A 19,640-nucleotide genomic window follows, 5' to 3' on the forward strand; every position below is an offset into this window, starting at 1 on the left:
CCACTTAAAAGACTTATTCGTATGATAAGTATGCATAGAGTTGGTGGTGATATATTAGCATGGATAGAGGATTGGTTAACCAATAGAAAGCAGAGAGTTGGGATGCATGGTGTTACTCTGGCTGACAATCACTGGTGAGTGGTGTGCTGCAGGGGTTGGTGCTGGGCCCACAACTGTTCAAGATATACATTAACGATCTGGAAGAGGTGACCAAGTGTAGTGTCTCTAAGTTTGCTGATGATACTAAATTGAATGGAAAAGCAAATTGTGCAGAATATACGGAGAGTCTGCTGAGCGATTATAGATAGGTTAATTGAGTGGTCAACAGTCTGGCAGATAGAGTACAATGTTGGTAAATGTGAGGTCATCCACTTTGGAAGGAAAAATGAAAGAGCAGATTATTTAAATGGTAAAAAAAAAATGTGGCATGCTGCAGCGCAGAGGGACTTGGGAGTACTTGTGCATGAATCAGAAAAGGTTGATTTGCAGGTGCAGCAGGCTATCGAGAAGCCAAATGAGATGTTGGTGTGAGGTGGTTCATCTTGCTAGGTCAAATATGATGGCAAAATTTAGTATTAATGGTAAGACTCTTGACAGTATGGAGTATCAGAGGGATCTTGGGGTTCGAGTCCATAGAACACTCAAAGCTGCTGCGCAGGTGTGTGGTTAAGAAGGCATACTATGAGGTTCCAGTGACAGCATCATCAAGAATGGCAGCTTAAGTCACTAGCTCCTCCGGAAAAACGCATATTAAGCCCCATTAACCTATCAAATATAATATTTTTTGAAAAATATTTGAACTGAAAAGAGGGGCAAGAATGGGGAAAAAGAATGGAAATTAAAAAAGCGACACTGCAGAGCCTGCGGCCGAGAGGAGTGCAGCGAGTGGCTCTCCTACCCGACCACGTGCTAGCGAGGCAGACATTGGGCCTCATTCAGGCGAAGCGGTGAATATGTTCAAAATTCTGAAAGAGATAATGGAGTTTCAGAAAGAAATAAAGCAGCAGCTCAGTGATATTAAGTCAGAACTTGCCAGCGTCAGTGAAAAAATAGCGGTGGCAGAGACTCGAATTGAGAAGGTGGAAGATCGCGTTCAAAGTGTGGAACAGATTCTGAGTAAGACAATAAAAATATTACATCACCAAGAAGGTAAACTGCTTGACCTGGAGGGAAGATCACGGCGGAAAAATATCAGAATCTACAACGTTCCCGAAGGAGCGGAGGGCTCATCTATGACTGAGTTTGTCGGAAAGTTACTGCGGGACGCGCTGGATCTTCCCTCGGCTATGAAGCTGGAAGTCGAAAGAGCCCATCGTATGCTCATCTCGAAACCTACCCGGTATAGAAAGCCATGCTCAATAATAATTAAATTCCTTCAGTACAGCACCAAGGCAGAGATTCTACGAAGGGCCTGGGGTAAGAAGAGAGTGTTCCTCAACAATAAATTAATATATTTCGACCAAGATTACCCCCCCCCCCCCCCGCGGTCTGCCGAAACGCAAAGAATACTCTGAAGTAAAGCAAATACTAAAGCAAAAAAAGATTAGATTTCAAACTCAGCACCCTGCTAAACTTCGAGTGTTTTACGACAACGGGACGCGGTTGTACCAGACAGTGGAAGAGGCGACTACAGAGATGAAGGCCAGAGGGTTGCCCGTCAGTGTGACCAAAACGGAGGAAAGCCTGGCAGAGGAATTATCCCGCTTTGCTTGGGAAATAGTGCGAGAATCGAGAAGGCAGGAGACGGGAGGAGGCCGAGAGAAATATATCAGGAAGAGACTGGGAGTTTCCCAAAGACAGTCCTCACCCCCTACAGAAGAGAGCCATAAGGTTTGGCTAACTTTAAAAATGTTGAGAAGTTAAACGGTAGTAAAAATACACGGTGATACCTATCTCAAGAAATACTTATTATAATGTGGATTTTATATTACTTAGTTGTTATTCTTTATTCGCTCTCTTACTCCTTTTTCCCCACCAAAATGAGAGTGTGTGTGTGTGTGTGTGTGTATATAATATATATATATATATATATATGTGTGTGTATATATATATATGTATATGTGTGTGTGTATGTGTATATATATATATATGTGTGTGTGTATGTGTATATATATATATATGTGTGTGTGTATGTGTATATATATATATGTGTGTGTGTGTGTATATATATATATGTATATATAGGAGGAGTACACAGGGAAATCTTTTCTGTGTAATGGATTTGTTCACTGATTTTTATGAATACTGCAATGGGGGCGCTCATCTCACAAGTAAGAGGGGTTATCCCCCACAGCTAGACATTTCCTCTAGCTCAACGCAGGGTCATCTACTAGAGACCTCAGCCTTGGAATCACACATTCATTGCCATTTGTGTTATTATTTGCGTTTCTTGGTTCTTATTTGTTCAGAGAGTAGATCGATTAAGTTTTATTTTAATTTCAATGATACATTGACAGATAAATACAGATGGCTAAGGACAAGGTAAAATTCATTTCTTTTAATGTCAATGGGCTATTAAATCCAATCAAACGTAAGAGAATTTTATCCAATTTGGAACAATTTGATTCATACTGGGAAAAATGGTTTAACTACATAATGCCTCATAGGCCTGATTTTATTCTCACAAATCAATGAATCTGTTGTAAAAAAAGATCACTCCCTATTTGTACATAGTTCTTTCCTTTTGCTTGTTTTTTCTTTGCACTCTTTTCTGTAAGTGTGTACCTCAGATAAATACTTTGTGGAGATTTGTGATACATATGATTATAATGATATATATGTACAATGTCTGAAATACATCTTATGGAAATGTTTGATGATGAACTTCAATAAAAAAATACAAAAAAAAAGAAGGCATACTGTGTATTGGCCTTCATCATTCGTGGGGTTGTGTTCAAGGGCCAAGAGGTAATGTTGCAGCTATATAGGACCCCACTTGGAGTACTGTGCTCAGTTCTGGTCACCTCACTACAGGAAGGATGTGGAAACCATAGAAAGGGTGCAGAGGAGATTTACAAGAATGTTGCCTGGATTAGAGAGCATGTCTTATGAGAATAGGTTGAGTGTCTCCTTGGAGCAACAGAGGATGAGAGGTGACCTGATAGGGGTGTATAAGATGATGAGAGGCATTGATCATGTGGATAGTCAAATGCTTTTTCCCAGGGCTGAAATGGCTAACTTGAGAGGGCACAGTTTTAAGGTGCTTTGAAGTAGGTACAGAGGTGATGTCAGGGTTAAGCATTTTTCCTCAGAGTGGTGTGTGTGCGGAATGGGCTGCCAGTGACGGTGGTGGAGACAGATTCAATTGGGTCTTTGAAGAGACTCTTGGATAGGTACATGAAAAGTAACCTTAGGTAATTACTAAAGTAAATATGTTCGGCACAACATTGTGGGCTGAAGGGCCTGTATTGTGCTGTAGGTTTTCTATGTTTAACAAACTTTCCTCTTTTAAATTCCTGTAAAGCTCACAGGCGCTCTCTGAGAGTTACTACTACTTTCAAACTCTCCCAATCTAAGTCCCCTCTCCTGAAAAGTTTGACCATAGATTAGTTTGGAGAATCTTTCTTGAAGAAGAATATCAAGACCGGGGAGATTTGCTGGATTAATGCAAAAATTAACTAGAAAATCAGGGTTTGAGCTGAAAAGCCAACCAGACAGGTGGTAGGGGAAGATATGCTGCTGCAGGTGAAGTTAGTGTGAAACTTAGTGTGCCTGATTGGTTCCAACTTCACTCTGTAGCAGGACAATGATGTAGCAATGACAATGACAGGCCAAACTCCATAAAATTGTGTGTGCCAAGAGAGGCACGTTACAATAGCTGTTTGTTTGTCTTAACATTATTTAGGGAGTTTCCTTTGTTTTTGTACTGCAAAATAACAATAGACATTAATTTGTTTAAGAAGAGTTTCATCATCTTTCCGGCTCTCGATATACCTTATTCCATTGAGTGCTGTGACTACAGAAGTGGAGGCAATACTGTAATTACGAGACAGCTACTAGCAGCCAGGGAAGCAATCTTTGTTTGCCCAGCAGAAGCTCGATATTCTGGATGAGCTGAGGCAGAGATATCAGGCTGCAGATTGAGTAAAAGTGGCACAAAATGTGGAGATATAAACCACATCTCCTTCCTATCATTAATGGGGAAGTTAAGATCGCTGGAAAATAAAATGGAGGAACTAGCAATGCTCAAGACGACAGGAACGAAAATTGGGAATGCAGTGCTATGTGTTTCACCGAGACATGGTTAAATGAGCAATTCCAAGATTCCAATAGGTTTTCAATGCTACGAGCAGACAGAGTTCATCTACAGTGCGGTAAGAGGAAGGGAGGTGGGCTTGCTTGTGAACAACAGAGGGTGTAATCCCACTCATATTTCTGTGAAAGAACAAATCTGCGCTCCGGACATCGGGACTCCAGATTCAACACCACAATGCGTTCATTACAACATCGGGAGTCTTCAATCATGTTTCTCTCACCAACCCCACCCATCATCGATAAGTTTGTCAAGTGTCATACAAGAGAAAATAAAACACTGGACCTCTTCTATGCAAATATTAAAGATACATACAGCTCCACAGATGCTACCTGGCCTGATGAGTCCCTCCAGCATTTTGTGTGTGTTGCTTGGATTTCCAGCATCTGCAGATTTTCTTTTGTTTGTGATTGTCCATACCCCCTCCTGTCCCTGCACCTACCATCCACACCTCCACATACCAACAGCTATTGTCCAGATCTTCACCTCTCCCAGACCCCATCTTCCACCAATTCCCCAGTCATCGTGGACTCACCTTCACTACTGAACAGCTGAGAAGGGCTCTGGGGAAACTCAGACATGGCAAAGCATTGGGACTGGATGGTGTGAAACCCAAGGTGTGTGTTGAACAGTTGTGTGGAGTTCTCCGGCGCACTTTCAACCTGAATCTAAGCCTGGAAAGGGTCCCGACTGTGTGGAAAACATCATGTATGGTCCCAGTACCTAAGAAGGGCTGAATGAAAGTCCTGAATGACTACTGTCCGGTGGCTCTGATCTCACACATCATGAAGACCCTTGAGAGGCTAGTCCTGGCTCACCTTCAACCCCTGGTCAGATCAGCCCTTGATCCCCTGCAGTTTGCCTACCAGGAGCACGTTGGATTCGACGATGCTGTCATATACCTGCTGAACAGAGCCTACTCCCATTTGGATGGGCAGCACTGTAAGGATCATGTTTTTTGATTTCTCAAGTGCCTTCAATACCATACAGTCTTCATTGCTGGGGGAAATGCTCTGTTCAGTCCAGATTAGCACTTCCATGGAAACCTGGATAACAGACTATCTGACTGGCAGACCACAGTTTGTGCAGCTTCAGAGCTGTGTGGCAGACATGAGCATAAACTGTACTAGGGCCCCACCAGGGACTCTTTGGCTCCCTTCCTGTTTACCCTGTATACCTCAGACTTTAGATACAATACTAAGTCACGTTGTCTACAGAAATTCTCTGAGACTCAGCAATAGTTGAGTGTATAACAGGAGGACTGGAGGATGAATACAGGCCCTGGTGGAGGACTTTGTCAAATGGTATGAGCTGAATCATCTGCAGCTTACATCCGACAAGGAGATGGCAATGAACTTAGGAAGACCAAGCCTGCACTGCTCCCTGTTACTACTGATGGTGAAGCTGTGGATGTGGTGAGGACCTACAGGTACCAGGGGATGCACCTGGATGACAGACTTAAGTCCACCACAGAGGCTGTGTACAAAGATGGCCATAGTCACCTCTACTTCCTGAGGAGACTGAGATCCTTTGGAGTATGCTACCTTAGATGAACAGAGGAGTACTTTCAGTAATAGACTAAGACAAGGGCTTCACTGCTCCAAAGAGCGTTATGTGAGTTCATTCTTATCATTAAGCTCTATAAGTAAGTCAATCTTTAGCCGGGGAAGTGATGACATCCTCCTGTAAGACTATAAGCCCATGAAACTATAAGATAGTGGTCGCCAACCCGTCGATCGCAATCGACTGGTCGATCTTTGAGACTTTCCCAGTAGATCCTGAAAAAAAAAGAAAAGTAAATACACAAATACTGTTGAAAGATTGTTTCCGGGTTGCATGGTTTTAGTTCCGTTCTTTTTGCCAGTGCACATGTGCGTAGCTCCCCCCCCCCCCCCGCACTACACAGTGTAATTCAGTGGTCCCCAACCACCAGGCCGCGAGGAAACAATATGAGTCAGCTGCACCTTTCCTCATTCCCTGTCATGCTCACTGTTGAACTTGAACCCACACAAGGTCATCAGTCGCCTAAACGGTGTGATACCCTCGCTCCAGGGATCACTGATTGGGTAACCGGCCACCTCGCGCAGCCGGCAGGAAGTGCTGTTGCTACTAGCCTGGAGCGCAGACAGATGGGCGCTGTCTCTAAACCTGTTTAGCACACCGAATGTTCGTGGGGAACCCGGTGCTAAAATATTCGCAGACAACCTCATTCGGGCTCAGGGTTTCGTAAGTAGCAGAGCAGCTTGGTCGCTCTCTTCAGACTGCGACCGCTGTGGCCCTGGTACAGGAACCTCCAGCCCTGACCTTGTCTTCTCACCCCACCCACGACCAGCCACACCTGACCGGCTGGCAGTAGGCGGGTGGGAGGCTGCAGTTCGGGCCAGGAGGCTGTCTAATGAGACAATGAAGCCCTCAAAACTGCTTCGGCACCTTGAGTCCAAGCACCCTGCACTTAAAGACAAACCCGTTGAGTTTTGTGAGCAGAAAAAACGTGAGCAAGTGGGTCAGAAGCTAAGTGCAGAGAGCTGGGAAAACTAAATTGCAGAATAGACTGGACATAAGGAACCCCCTTTGAGTATCACTGTATTCCCATCGTGTTTAACACACTCTCCCCCACCACCCCCCCCATCGGCCGGTCCGCAAGAATATTGTCAATATTAAACCGGTCTGCAGTGCAAAAAAGGGTGAGTACCCCTGGTGTTTATACATTATTTCTACTTCTGGGTTGCGGGGTTTTACTTCCTGTCTTTTCTGCCCCGGTGTGCATGCATGTAACTAATCGATCTGGGGTCGATCTTGCCTTTCACTAAGGCCAAAGTAGGGGATCTTAGGCTTAAAAAGGTTGGTGGCCATTACTATAAGACATAGGAAGAGAATTGGGCTTTTCAGCTCATCAAGTCTGCTCTGCCATTCCATCAGGGCTGATCCTAGATTCCACTCAACCCCATACACCTACTTTCGTGCCTGATCCTTTGATGCCCTGACCGATTAGGAAATAATCAACTTACATCTTAAATTTACTCTCAGACTTGGCCTCCACCACAGTCTGTGGCAGAGCATTTCACAGATACACTACTCTCTGGCTAAAAAAATTTCCTCCTTACCTCTGTTCCAAAGGCTTGCCCCTCAGTTTTAAGGTGGTGCACTTTAGTTCTGGAAACCCCTATCATAGGAAACATCCTCTTAACATCCACCTTATCTGGTCCTTTCAACATTCAGTTGGTTTGTGAGATCCCCCTGTATTTTTCTAAATTCCAGAGCTGCCAAATGCTTTTCATGTGTTAACCTCTTCATTCCTGGAATCATCCTTGTGAACCTCCTCTGGACCCTCTCTAATGACAACACATCCTTTCTGAGATATGGGACCCAAAACTGTTGACAATACTCCATGTGCGATCTGACTAGTGTCTCATAATCTTTTATATTCTATTCCCCTTGAAATAAATGCCAACAGACTCGACCTGTAAATTAACCTTCTGGGAGTCTTGCACAAGGACTCCCAAGTCCCTCTGCACCTCTGATGTTTGAACCTTCTCCCCTTTTAGATAATAGTCCACATTATTGTACCTTTTACCAAAACGCATTATCATACATTTCCCATTACAGTACTCCACCTGCAACTTTTTTGCCCATTCTTCCAACTTGTCTGAGTCCTGCTGCAATCACACTGCTTCCTTCCTCAGCACTACCTACCCCTCCACCTATCTTTGTATCATCTGTAAACTTTGCCACAAAACCATCAAACTCATTATCTAAATAATTGACAAACAATACAAAAAGTAGCAGTCCCAATACTGACCCCTGAGGAACACCACTAGTCACTGGCAGCCAACCAGAAAAGGCCCATTTTATTCCCACTCTCTGCCTCCTGCCTGTCAGCCATTCCACTATCCATGCCAGTATCTCTCCTGCAACACCATAGGATTTTATCTTGTTAATCAGCCTCATGTGAGGCACCTTATCAGTGCCTTCTGAAAATCCAAGTAAGTGACATCCACTGCCTCTCCTTTGTCCACCCAGCTTGTTCCTTCCTTGAAGAATTCTAACAGATTTGTCAGGCAAGATTTCCATTACAGAAACGATGATGGCTTTGACTTATTTTATCATTAGTTTGCAAGTACCTCAAAACATCCTTAATAATAGATTCCAACACTTTCCCAACTACTGAAGTTAAACTAACTGGCCTATAGTTTCCTTTTTTCTGTCTTCCTCCCTTTCAAAGAGTGGAGTGACATTTGAAATCCTTCAATTCTATGGGCCCATGCTGGAATCAAGGGATTATTGGAGGATCATGACCAATGCAGAGAAAATGGTGGCGTGACGGCAGCGCGCACGGCCACTCCAGGAATGAATATCTGTTATCTGTAAGTAGAGGCCATGCACAATCCTGATTTGATGAGGACGAATGTGAGAAGCACGGAGGAACATCTGGTGAAACTTCTGACATGCCTGTTTCGCTGCTGCTGCTACTGTGCAATCAAGAAATCTCTGGAGATGAAGGCCCCAAATCTTCGGCTTTGCCTGTTGCTTGGCGGCCGGAGCCGAGGTCAAAGTGCTCGGCAGAGATGGTGCTCAGTGTCGGAGAGCTGGTCAGAGGCTCGAAGTTTTTCGGATGGACTCAGAGTTGGCTGTGGTCGGATGCTTCCAGAGGCTGCATCAGGAAGCTTTGCGGCACTGGAGGTTCATGGCAAGAAGAGTTTTTCTTCCTTCTACCGTCTACGTGAGGTGATGGGCTATTGAGGACTTTGAGACTTTCTTTTACTGTGTCCGTGGTCTGCCCTTATCAAATTACGGCACTGCTTTGCACTGTTGTAACTATATGTTATAATTATGTGGTTTTTGTAAGTTAGTCTTGGTCTATCTTGTGTTTTTGTGATATCACACTGAAGGAACATTGTATCATTTCTTAATGCATGCATTACTAAATGACAATAAATGAGGACTGAGTGTCCTCACAGTCTAATCTAATCTAATGCATCCGTTATTATTTCAGCAACCTCTCTCAGGTCTCTGGGATGTAGTCCATCTGGTCCAGATGACTTAACCACCTTAAGACTTTTAAGCTTGCCGAGCACTTTTTCCTTTGTAATAGCAATGGCACTCACACCTGCTCCCTGACACTCATGGACCTCGAGCACACTGTGAGTGTGAGTGTCTTCCACAGTGAAGACATCCGCCATTTCTTTGTCCCCCATTACTACCTCAAAAGTATCATTTTCCCTTGGTCCAATATCAACTCTCACCTTTCTTTTACTCCTTTTATAACTGAAAAGACTTTTCGTGTTCTGCTTTATATGATTGGCTAGTTTGCCCTCATATTTCATCTTTTCCCTTCTTATAGCTTTTTTAATTGCCTTTTATTGGATTTTAAAAGCTTCCCAATCATACAACTTTCCTTTCACTTTTGCTACCTTTTACGATCTTTCCTTGGCTTTTATGCAGTCCTTAACTTCCTAAGTCAATCATGGTTGCCTACTCCTGCCATTTGAGAACTTCTTCCTCTGTGAGACATATCTATCCTGCGCCGTGTGAACAATTCCCAGAAAATTCAGCCATCTCTGCTCTGCTGTCATCCCTGTCAGTATCCTCCTCCAATCCACCTGGTCAAGCTCCTCTCTCATGCCTCTGTAATTTTCTTTATCCCATTGTGTCACTGATACACGTGAGTTATGCTTCTTCCTCTCAAGTTGCAGTATGAATTCAATCATTATTATCACTGCCTCCTAAGAGATCCTTTACATTAAGCTCCCTGATAAGATCTGGGTTATTACACAACACCCAATCTAAGATAGCTCTTCCTTGAGTAGGCTCAAGGATAAACTGCTCTTAAAAAGCCATCTCATAGGCATTTAACAAACTCTCCCTTTTGTGATCCAACTTCAATGTGATTTTCCCAATCCCTTTGCATTATTGAAGTTCCCCATTACAATTGTGTCATTGCCCTTAATATATGCCTTTTCCTTTGCAATCTCAACCCCGCATCTTGTCTACTATTTAACTCCACCTACAAAGTCTGGACATTCTCTGACCTTATTCACCTCTTTCTAAAGATGTAATTCCATCTCTTACCAACAGAGCCCCACCACTGCATATGCCTTCCTGTCAGTCCTTTTGATATAAAGTATATCCTTTAGTGTTAAGCTCCCAACTATGGCTTTCTTTCAGCCACGACTCAGTGATGCCCGTAACGTCAGACCAATCAATCTCTAATTGCACCATGAGTTCATCCACTTTATTCAAAATACAGCACCTTCAGTCCTGCATTCTTCACTCTTATGAATTTTGCCTCTGTGGTACAATTTAACTCTGCTCTAACTGAACTTGTATCCTGTCATTGGCTTGTCCATCCTTACATTCATGTTGTTAACCTCTGTTTAGCTCTGTTTACCACACCCTGCTATCATGGACACCCTATGCAATACTGCCATCACTTCTTATCTGGACAGTGTGAATGTGCACTAAGTACTGTATAATACGGTAATTCTTTCACTACCATCTTATCAGTGTAAACTTAAATATTTGAAATCTTGTAAATCTTATTTTTAAAGTAATGTACATTTTATGCTTTCTTATTTCTGTTCTAATTTTTGTTTATCTGTGCACTTGTAATCAAGTCAAGTCACTTTTATTCTCATTTCAACCATAACTGCTGGTACAGTACATAGTAAAAATGAGAAAATTTTTCAGGACCATGGTGTTACATGACACAGTACAAAAACTAGACTGAACTACGTAAAAAAAACAACACAGAGAAAGCTACACTAAACTACAGACCTACTCAGGACTGCGTAAAGTTCACAAAAACAGTGCAGGCATTACAATAAATAATAAACAGGACAATAATGCTACTATGACACTGTAATTTCCTTTGGCATCAATAAAGTATAAAGAACAATTTTCAGCAAAAAGAACAACAAGGAGTTTTGCAACATGTGGAATGCCCACCACAGAACCCTGATCTCAACATCATCAAGGCTGTCTGGGATTACCTGGAGAAATAGAAGTAAGTGAGAGAGCCAAAGTCTGGAGAAGAACTGTGGCAGGGTCTCCAAGGTGCTTGGAACAATCTACCAGCCAATTTTCTTATAAAATTGCATGACAGTGTACCTAAGAGAATTGATGCAATTTTAAAGGCAAAGGATGGTGACACCAAATATTGATCAAGTTTTTTTTTTACTGTTTACTGCTCTTTATAGTAATTTTTGATATTTAGAAGCCTATAATTTTATTATATTTGAAAAGATCTTCGCTGTACAGAATTTTTATTTTACATGTGCCTAAGACTTTTGCACAGTACTGTACTTATGACAGAACTTTGAAGGAATTGTAGATTTGCATTCCCAGATATCTCTGTTCTATCTCACTACTCGGGGCCCTACTGCTCACCATGTAAGACTTACCATGGTTGGTCTTCCCAAAGTGCAACACCTCACATTTGTCTGCATTAAATTCCACTTGCCACTTTGCAGTCCATTTTTCCAGCTAGTCCAGATTCCACTGCAAGCCATGATGGCCTTCTTCGCTGTCCACTACACCCCAATCTTGGTGTCATTTGCAAATTTGATGAACAGTTTGCTACAATATCATCCAGAGCCCTAATGCCTTGTAGCATCTTAACTATTATCTTTGGTGTTGTAGAATTCTGTGATGCTCATTTTAAAAAAAGAGAAAGAATATGATTCTAGATGCTTTAATCTGCTGTAACTTTAATGGTAACTCTGCTGTATGAGCTGTTGTATTTTGTTTCCTAGTTGGTGGCAGTGAATCTGTACGCCGGTGCTGGTCCTCCCACCTACCTGGAGCAAAGGCTGTTGTTTATGTGGTAGATTCAGCAGATCCTAAGCGGATGCCACTTGCGAAACAGGAACTTCACCAATTAGTTCAAGGGGATTCAACGCTTCCTGTCGTTGTTTTAGCCAATAAACAGGTATGTTACTCACCAGTTTGCACAAGTGGAAAGGTTGCACATTAGAGCTAGCGACAAAGGATGAGAGGCAACTTGATAGAGATGAACAAGATTTTGAGAGGCATAGATAGAGTGGATAGGCAGCAGGTGCCAATGGACAAAGCCAGAGGACGTCTGCGTAAGATGAGTTGACGAAAGTTCAGAGGAAAAGACAGAGAGTGGTGGGTGTCTGGAATGCTGGAGTGGTAGTAGAGGCAGCTGCAATAGCTATGTCTAAAAGCCTTCTGGATAGGCATCTGAATTAAAGAAAATGGAGGGTTATGGGCTGTGTTGGAGGGAAGAGTTATGGTTGATCCTGGAGTATGTTTATAAAGGGCAGCAAAATGGTGTAGGTTGAAAGGCCCATACTGTGCTGTACTGTCCTGTGTACTATAAACAGCACAGTCCTATATGTGTTCCAGTTTATCTTTGTTCCACTGCTGTTCACATGAAGCCTCCTTCCTGATGATTCATTCCTTGAGGCCAATCTATCAAGAAACCATCAACCTCTGCCTTAAATATATGTAAAGACTTGGCCTTCATAGCTGCCCATGGCAACAAATTTCACAGTTTGATCCTTCCCTGGCTAAAAAATTTCCTCCTCATCGCTATTCTTTCTTTTTTTTTTGAAAGTAAATATTTTTATTGCATTTCTGACCAATCATAGCAATATTTTCATGTGCTGTAAACTGCATTGCCCAAATGTACAGATCAGTTGGGATTCACAACAAATTTATACTAAAGACAAACTACATTTTCATCTTACTTTAACAACACAAATACTTGCATTTGTGCAGTGAGCAAATCTCATCTACCGTGGATTAAACCCCACTTTAAGTTACCCTGTATTTAGAAATTAGTAAATGATTTGAATAGGACTTTACCAACCCTTCAGTAGAGCTTGCAGGAAAAATAGAAACTAATTTGTTTTCACTGACTAGTGCAACACAACAGAAATCAAAAATAGTCCATATGAAGAATTATGCATTGGTGCCTATGCAAGTAATGACTGTAGGGTGGTGGGCTTAGAATGTAGATTATAAGGCAATTGTGCTACTGCAGATTGTCGACAACATTAATCAATCATGTTATGTTTCGAAGGAACAAAATACTCTGGTAAATGGTAATTTCTCAAATATATACAATTGGTTGCATTGCATTTTAAACCTTCCCAATCTCAACTTTTAGACCATCAAAAACCCTTTTTAAATACACAGTAGAAATCTGCACACAGCAAGCTATTCAATTAACAAAGGTAGCCTTCACTGGTTTAGATGATTTAAAAACAAAGAAAATACATTAGTTAAAACAAAAAGCAGATGTCAGTCAACTTTAGGATCCCATGAGCTGCCTTCAAAGCAAGAACGAAGTGCAGGCTCATAAAACCCATCTCGATTGTTTTAAAATAGCTTTGTATAATACATAGAATCTGGTACAAACACAAGTTTTACTCGAGTATATTTCTACCAGCAAGTATTAAAAACAAATCAGTTTGCTGCTAACTTTTATTTACAAATTTACATACAACACATGAAGAAAACTGATATATCCAAGCCTATGTGTAAATAGTCATGTAACAATATGCATTTTTTGTTGGTTTACAATCAACTACTTCCATCTGACATTCCTACTGCATGGAAAATGAATGCTGAGAAACAACTATCCATTGCTCATAAAAAAATACTATATACAATCCGAAAAGTAAGAATTGAAGTGTTTTTTTAAATGCAGAAGTGAAGCCATTTGCAGTATGGTCAGAATTCAACGTAAGTGAGGAAAGAAAAGGAAGTCTCTGAACGTCTGTAGAACTGGTAAAAAGTAAGGTAGAGTTTTTAAATTTGGAGAAAAAGTGGCAGTTTGCCTCTTCAAGTAAAGCAGTTTCAGAGTTGTTGTCATCATCGGGGCTCACATTACTGAGCACGAAGATTTGGCTTGCTGGCACCCTCTATCTGCCCGGTCAGCCTCCATAATTATCCACTTAAACACCTCGACTGTGGTCTGATTCTCTTTAGCAGAGGACTCCATGAAGACAGCACTCCAGGAATCTGCTGAACTCTTCCCTTCTTCATAACTGATCACCCTTTCCACATATAGATCCTTCTTATTTCCAACCAACATAATGGGCACTTGAACCTTCCCCACCATATCCAACAATTTTTCATGAATCACTTAATGTACCCATTAATATCTAAGGAATACGTCTGAGGGAAGATAGAATATTCATCCTGTCCAGCTGTGTCCACAAGCTGCAGGTGGTAATCTTGTCCATTCACTGTGATCAGTTTGGCAAATGTATTTTCTATTGTGGGGTCATACAAGTCCACAAACTGCCCTTCAACAAACTGAATAGTCAACAAAGACTTTCCCACGGATCTGTATCCCAGGATCGCAACCTTCCGAGACTTCAGCTGTGACATGTTAACAACGGCGCTTCAACCCTGCCCCCCAAAACAAAAAAAGAAGTTTATGGTAGGTGAGCAGAGAAAGATAAAGGTCTTTGGCCGGCAACGAAACCCAATCCCCCCTGAAGCAGGGGAAGGAACTTCGAACCCCAACAGAAAGCAAAACTACATGGATGTGGAGTTTCGCTTTGGGTTCAAAAAGAAAAGCACAAGCAAAGTTTGTGAACCAAAGCCAATGAGGCAGTGTCCTGCAGTAAATGGGGGAATATATGCCTGAAGTATTTTCAATTTTGAGCTCATGCGTATCGAAGAGTCGGGAGTCACACAGCTCTCGCTCTCTCTCCCTCATCTCTATTCTTAATCCTCCAATCGAGGAATGTCTGCGCAGTGGGAAGAATATAAAAAGAAGACAGCTTTATGGAGCGGGCGACAGAGTAGAGGTAGACAGAGTAGGAGGGCTTTGACTCAACAGGGCTTCGGCGATAACAGGTCAAGGCAAGAAAGTTACTTGTGAAAAATAGAAACAGGAAGTATATCTGTGAGGCTGGTGTTCTGTACTGGGTGTCAGATATGGGATGTCTGGGAGACTCCCAGCCTCCCAGAGAGCACGTTTGTGCCAGCTCTTTAGGGACGGGGTTAGGGAACTGGAGATGCTGCTTGATGACCTTCGTCTGGTCAGGGAGAGTGAGAAGGTGATAGAGAGGAGCTATAGGCAAGTAGTCACAATGGAGACTTGGGAGACAGATACGTGGGTAACAGTCAGAAGAGGGAAGGGCAAGGGTCAGATACTAGAGAGTACCCCAATGGCTGTCCCCCTTAATAAGTACTCCTGTTTGAGTACTGTTGGGAGTTTCGACCTATCTGGGGGAAGCAACAGTGTTCGCACCTCTGGCACTGAGTCTGACCTTGTGGCTCAGAAGGGTAGGGAAAGGAAGAGGAAGGCAGCAGTGATAGGGGACTCTATAGTTAAGGGGTCACTCAGGCGATTCTGTGGATGCAAGAAAGAAACATGGATGGTAGTTTGCCTCCCAGGTGCCAGGTTCCGGGATGTTTCTGATTATGTCTATGATATCCAGAAGTGGGAAGGAGAACAACCAGAGGTTGTGGTATATATTGGTACCCACAACATAGGTAGGAAAAGGGAGGAGTTCCTGAAAACAGACTACAGGGAGTTAGGAAGGAAGTTGAGAAGCAGGACCTCAAAGGTAGTAATCTTGGGGTTACTGCCTGTGCCATTTGACAGTGAGTACAGGAATAGATTGAGGTGGAGGATAAATGCGTGGCTGAGAGATTGGAGCAGGGGGCAGAGATTCAGATGGAAAAGGATCTTGGCAATTGTAGGGATGACTTACAACTGATTGAAAAGCTTGAGCATATAGACATTAAGAAAGAGGATGTGCTGAAGCTTTTGGAAAGCATCAAGTTGAATAAGTCTCCGGGACTGGATGAGATGTACCCCAGGCTACTGTGGGAGGCGAGGGTGAAGATTGCTGAGCCTCTGGCAACGATCTTTGCATCATCAATGGGACGGGAGAGGTTCTGGAGGATTGGAGGGTTACAGATGTTGTTCCCTTATTCAAGAAATGGAGTAGGGATAGCCCAGGAAATTGTAGACCAGTGAGTCTTACTTCAGTGGTTAGTAAGTTGATGGAGAAGATCCTGAGAGGCAGGATTTATGAACAGATGGAGTTCAACCCAGATAAATGTGAAGTGGTTCATTTTGGTAGGTCAAATATGATGACAGAATATAGTATTAATGGTAAGACTTGGCAGTGTTAAGTATCAGAGGGATCTTGGGGTCTGAGTCCATAGGACGCTCAAAGCAGCTGCACAAGTTGACTCTGATTAAGAAAGCATACGGTGCATTGGCCTTCATCAACCGGAGGATTGAGTTTAAGAGCCAAGAGGTAATGTTGCAGCTATATAGGACCATGGTCAGACCCCACTTTGGAGTACTGTGCTCAGTTCTGGTCCCCTCACTACAGGAAGGATGTGGAAACTATAGAAAGAGTGCAGAGGAGATTTACATGGATTTTAGAACCATAGAACACTACAGCACAGTACAGGCCCTTCAGCCCTCCATGTTGTGCCGACCCATATAAGCCTTTAAAAAAAATGTACTAAACCCACACTACCCCATAACCCTCAATTTTTCTTTCATCCATGTGCCTATCCAGGAGGCTCTTAAATACCCCTAATGTTTTAGCCTCCATCACCATCCCTGGCAAGTCATTCCAGGCACTCACAGCCCTCTTTGTAAAAAAACATCCCTGGTGTCTCCCCTAAACTTCCCTCCCTTAATATTGTACCTATGCCCTCTGGTGTTTGCTATTGGTGCCCTGGGAAACAGTTACTGACTATACACCCCATGCCTCTCATAATCTTTCACATCCTTCCTATAATGAGGTGACCAGAATTGAACACAATACTCTTAAGTGCGGTCTCACCAGAGATTTGTAGAGTTGCAACATGACTTCTCTACTCTCGAACTCAATCCCCCATTAATGAAGCCTAGCATCCCATAGGCCTTCTTAACCACCCTATCAACCTGTGCAGCAACCTTGAGGGATGTGTGGATTTGAACCCCAAGGTCCCTTTGTTCATCCACACTCTTTAAGTAACTGACCATTAATCCTGTACTCAGTCTTCTGGCTTGTCCTGGATTGGGGAGCATGCCCTATGAGAATAGGTTGAGTGAACTCGACCTTTTCTCCTTGGAGCGGTGGAGGATGAGAGGTGACCTGATAGAGGTGTATATGATGTGAGCCATTGATCAACACACACAAAATGCTGCTGGAACGCAGCAGGCCAGGAAGCAGCTATAGGAAGAAGCACAGTCGACATTTTGGACCGAGACCCTTCATCAGGACTAACTGAAAGAAAAGATAGTAAGAGATTTGAAAGTAGGAAGGGGAGGGGGAAATCCGAATCTAGTGATTCTTGAAAGATCATTACTAATACCACCACAATCACTTTAGCCATCTCTTTCAGAATGCTGGGGTGTGCACCATCTAGTCCAGGGAACTTGCCTATCTTCAGACCTTTCAGTTACCCAAGATTCTTCTCCCTAGTAATGGCATCTTCACAGATTCCTGACCCCTGACACTTTTGATCTTCCAGCATATAAGTGTCTTCCTCAGTGAAGACTGATGCAAAGTTCATCTGCCATTTCCTTGCCCCCATTACTATCCCTCCAGCATTGTTTTCCAGCGGTCCAATATCTACTGTTGCCTCCCTTTTACACTTTATGTATCTGAAGTAACTTTTGATATCCTCTTTCATAGTATTGGTTAGCTAACTTTTGTATTCTATCTTTTCCTCCTTAATATATATTTTAGTTGCCTTCTGTTGGTTCTTAAAAGCTTCCCAATCCTCTAGCTTCCCATTAATGTTTGCTTTACTAAATGTGCTCTATTTTGGCTTTGACTTCTCTTGTTAGCCACAGTTGTGTCATTTTGCCTTTAGAAAGCTTCTTCCTGTTTGGGATGTATATATCGTGTGTCTTCTGAATTGCTTCCAGAAATTCCAGCCAATTATTTTCTGCCATCATCCCTGCCAGTGTTCTTTTCCAATCAATTCTGGTCACCTCCTTTCTCATACTTCTGTAATTTCTTTCACTCCACTGTAACACTGATACATCTGACTTTAGCTTCGCCTTCTCAAATTTCAAGGTGAATTCAATTATATTATGATCACTTTCCCTGAAGGGTTCTATTACCTTAAGCTCTTTAATCAATTATGGTTCATTGCATAACACCCAATCCAAAAAAGCTGATCTCCTAGTGGGCTCAGCCGTGAGCTGGTGTAAAACCCACCTCAAAGGAATTCAAGAAATCCCTCCCCCCCCCACCCCAGGAGCCTGCACCAACCTGTTTTTCCCAAACTATCTGCATATTAAAATCCACTATGACTATTGACCTTTTGGCATGCAGTTTCTATCTCCTGTTGTAATTTGTAGACCACATCCTTACTGCTGTTTTGGGGGTTCTATATATAACTCACACCACCCCCTCTGTGTACCTGCCTGTCCTTTCAATACAATGTGTACCCATGGACATTAAACTCCCAGCTATAATCTTCTATCAGCCATGATTCAGTGATGCCCACATCATTACACATCTGTAACTGTGCTACAATTTTGTCAACCTTATTCCATACACTGCATGCATTCAAATATAACATCCTCTGTCATGTATTCACCCTTTTGCTGACTGCAATTTTGCCCTATCATCAGCTTCTCCTTGCTAGTAGTCTCATTACACACTGCCTCTGTTTGTAAACCAGCTGCCTCTTCCTCAGTGCTATCACTCTGGTTCCCATTTCCCTGCCAAATTAGTTTAAATTCTCCTAAACAACTCTAGCAAACCTGCCCACAAGGATTTTGGTCCCCTTTGGGTTCAGGTGTAACCCATCCCTTTTGTACAGATTGTACCTTTTGCAGAAAGGATCCCAGTGATCCATAAATCTGTACCACAGTCATGCATTCACCTTCAAATCATCCTATTCTTACCCTCACTTGCGCGTGGCATGGGCACCATTCCAAAGATTGCTAGCTTGGAGGTCCAGATTTTCAGCTTTCTACCTAGCTCCCTAAAATCCTTCTTCTGGACCACCTCACCTTGTCTACAAATATGTGTCATTGGTGCCAGTATGAACCAAGACTTCTGGCTGCTCATCTGTCTTGAGAATGCTTTGGATCTGATGTGAGACATCCCTGACCCTGGCATGGGAGGCAACATACCATCTGGGTGTCTCTATTGTGCCTACAGAATCTTGTCTCTGTTCCTCTGACTGAGGAATCTCCTATCAACACTGCAGTCCTCTGCACCTCTCTGTTCTTCTGAGCCATAGTACAAAACTCAGTGCTGGAGACTCTGATACTGTGGCTTCCACCAGTTGGTCCTCCCCCTCAATGGTAACTAAAGTGGTATACTTGTTATTGAGGCGTACGGCCACAGGTGTACCCTGCACTGGCTGTGCATTTCCCCTCCTCCTCTCCTGAAACCTAGGGGTGACTACCTCTCTAGCTCCTATATATCAC

At 42.8% G+C, this 19,640-nt stretch overlaps 1 protein-coding gene and 1 pseudogene across 1 annotated transcript in view; one reads left to right on the top strand and one right to left on the bottom strand.

Annotated features, from left to right (window-relative positions):
- The window catches only part of arl9 (ADP-ribosylation factor-like 9), a 55,778-nt gene that overhangs the window by 25,313 nt on the left and 10,825 nt on the right, over positions 1 to 19,640 (top strand). Inside the window, exon 3 of the mRNA XM_059989804.1 lies at positions 12,004 to 12,179. Within this exon, the coding sequence (XP_059845787.1) occupies positions 12,004 to 12,179 (176 nt within the window). The remainder of the gene's footprint in view (positions 1 to 12,003; positions 12,180 to 19,640) is intronic.
- On the bottom strand, positions 13,772 to 17,038 carry LOC132405070 (GTP-binding protein Rheb-like; annotated as a pseudogene).

The sequence above is a fragment of the Hypanus sabinus genome, chromosome 14 (assembly GCF_030144855.1).
Source record: "Hypanus sabinus isolate sHypSab1 chromosome 14, sHypSab1.hap1, whole genome shotgun sequence".
Classification (NCBI taxonomy): Eukaryota; Metazoa; Chordata; class Chondrichthyes; order Myliobatiformes; family Dasyatidae; genus Hypanus; species Hypanus sabinus.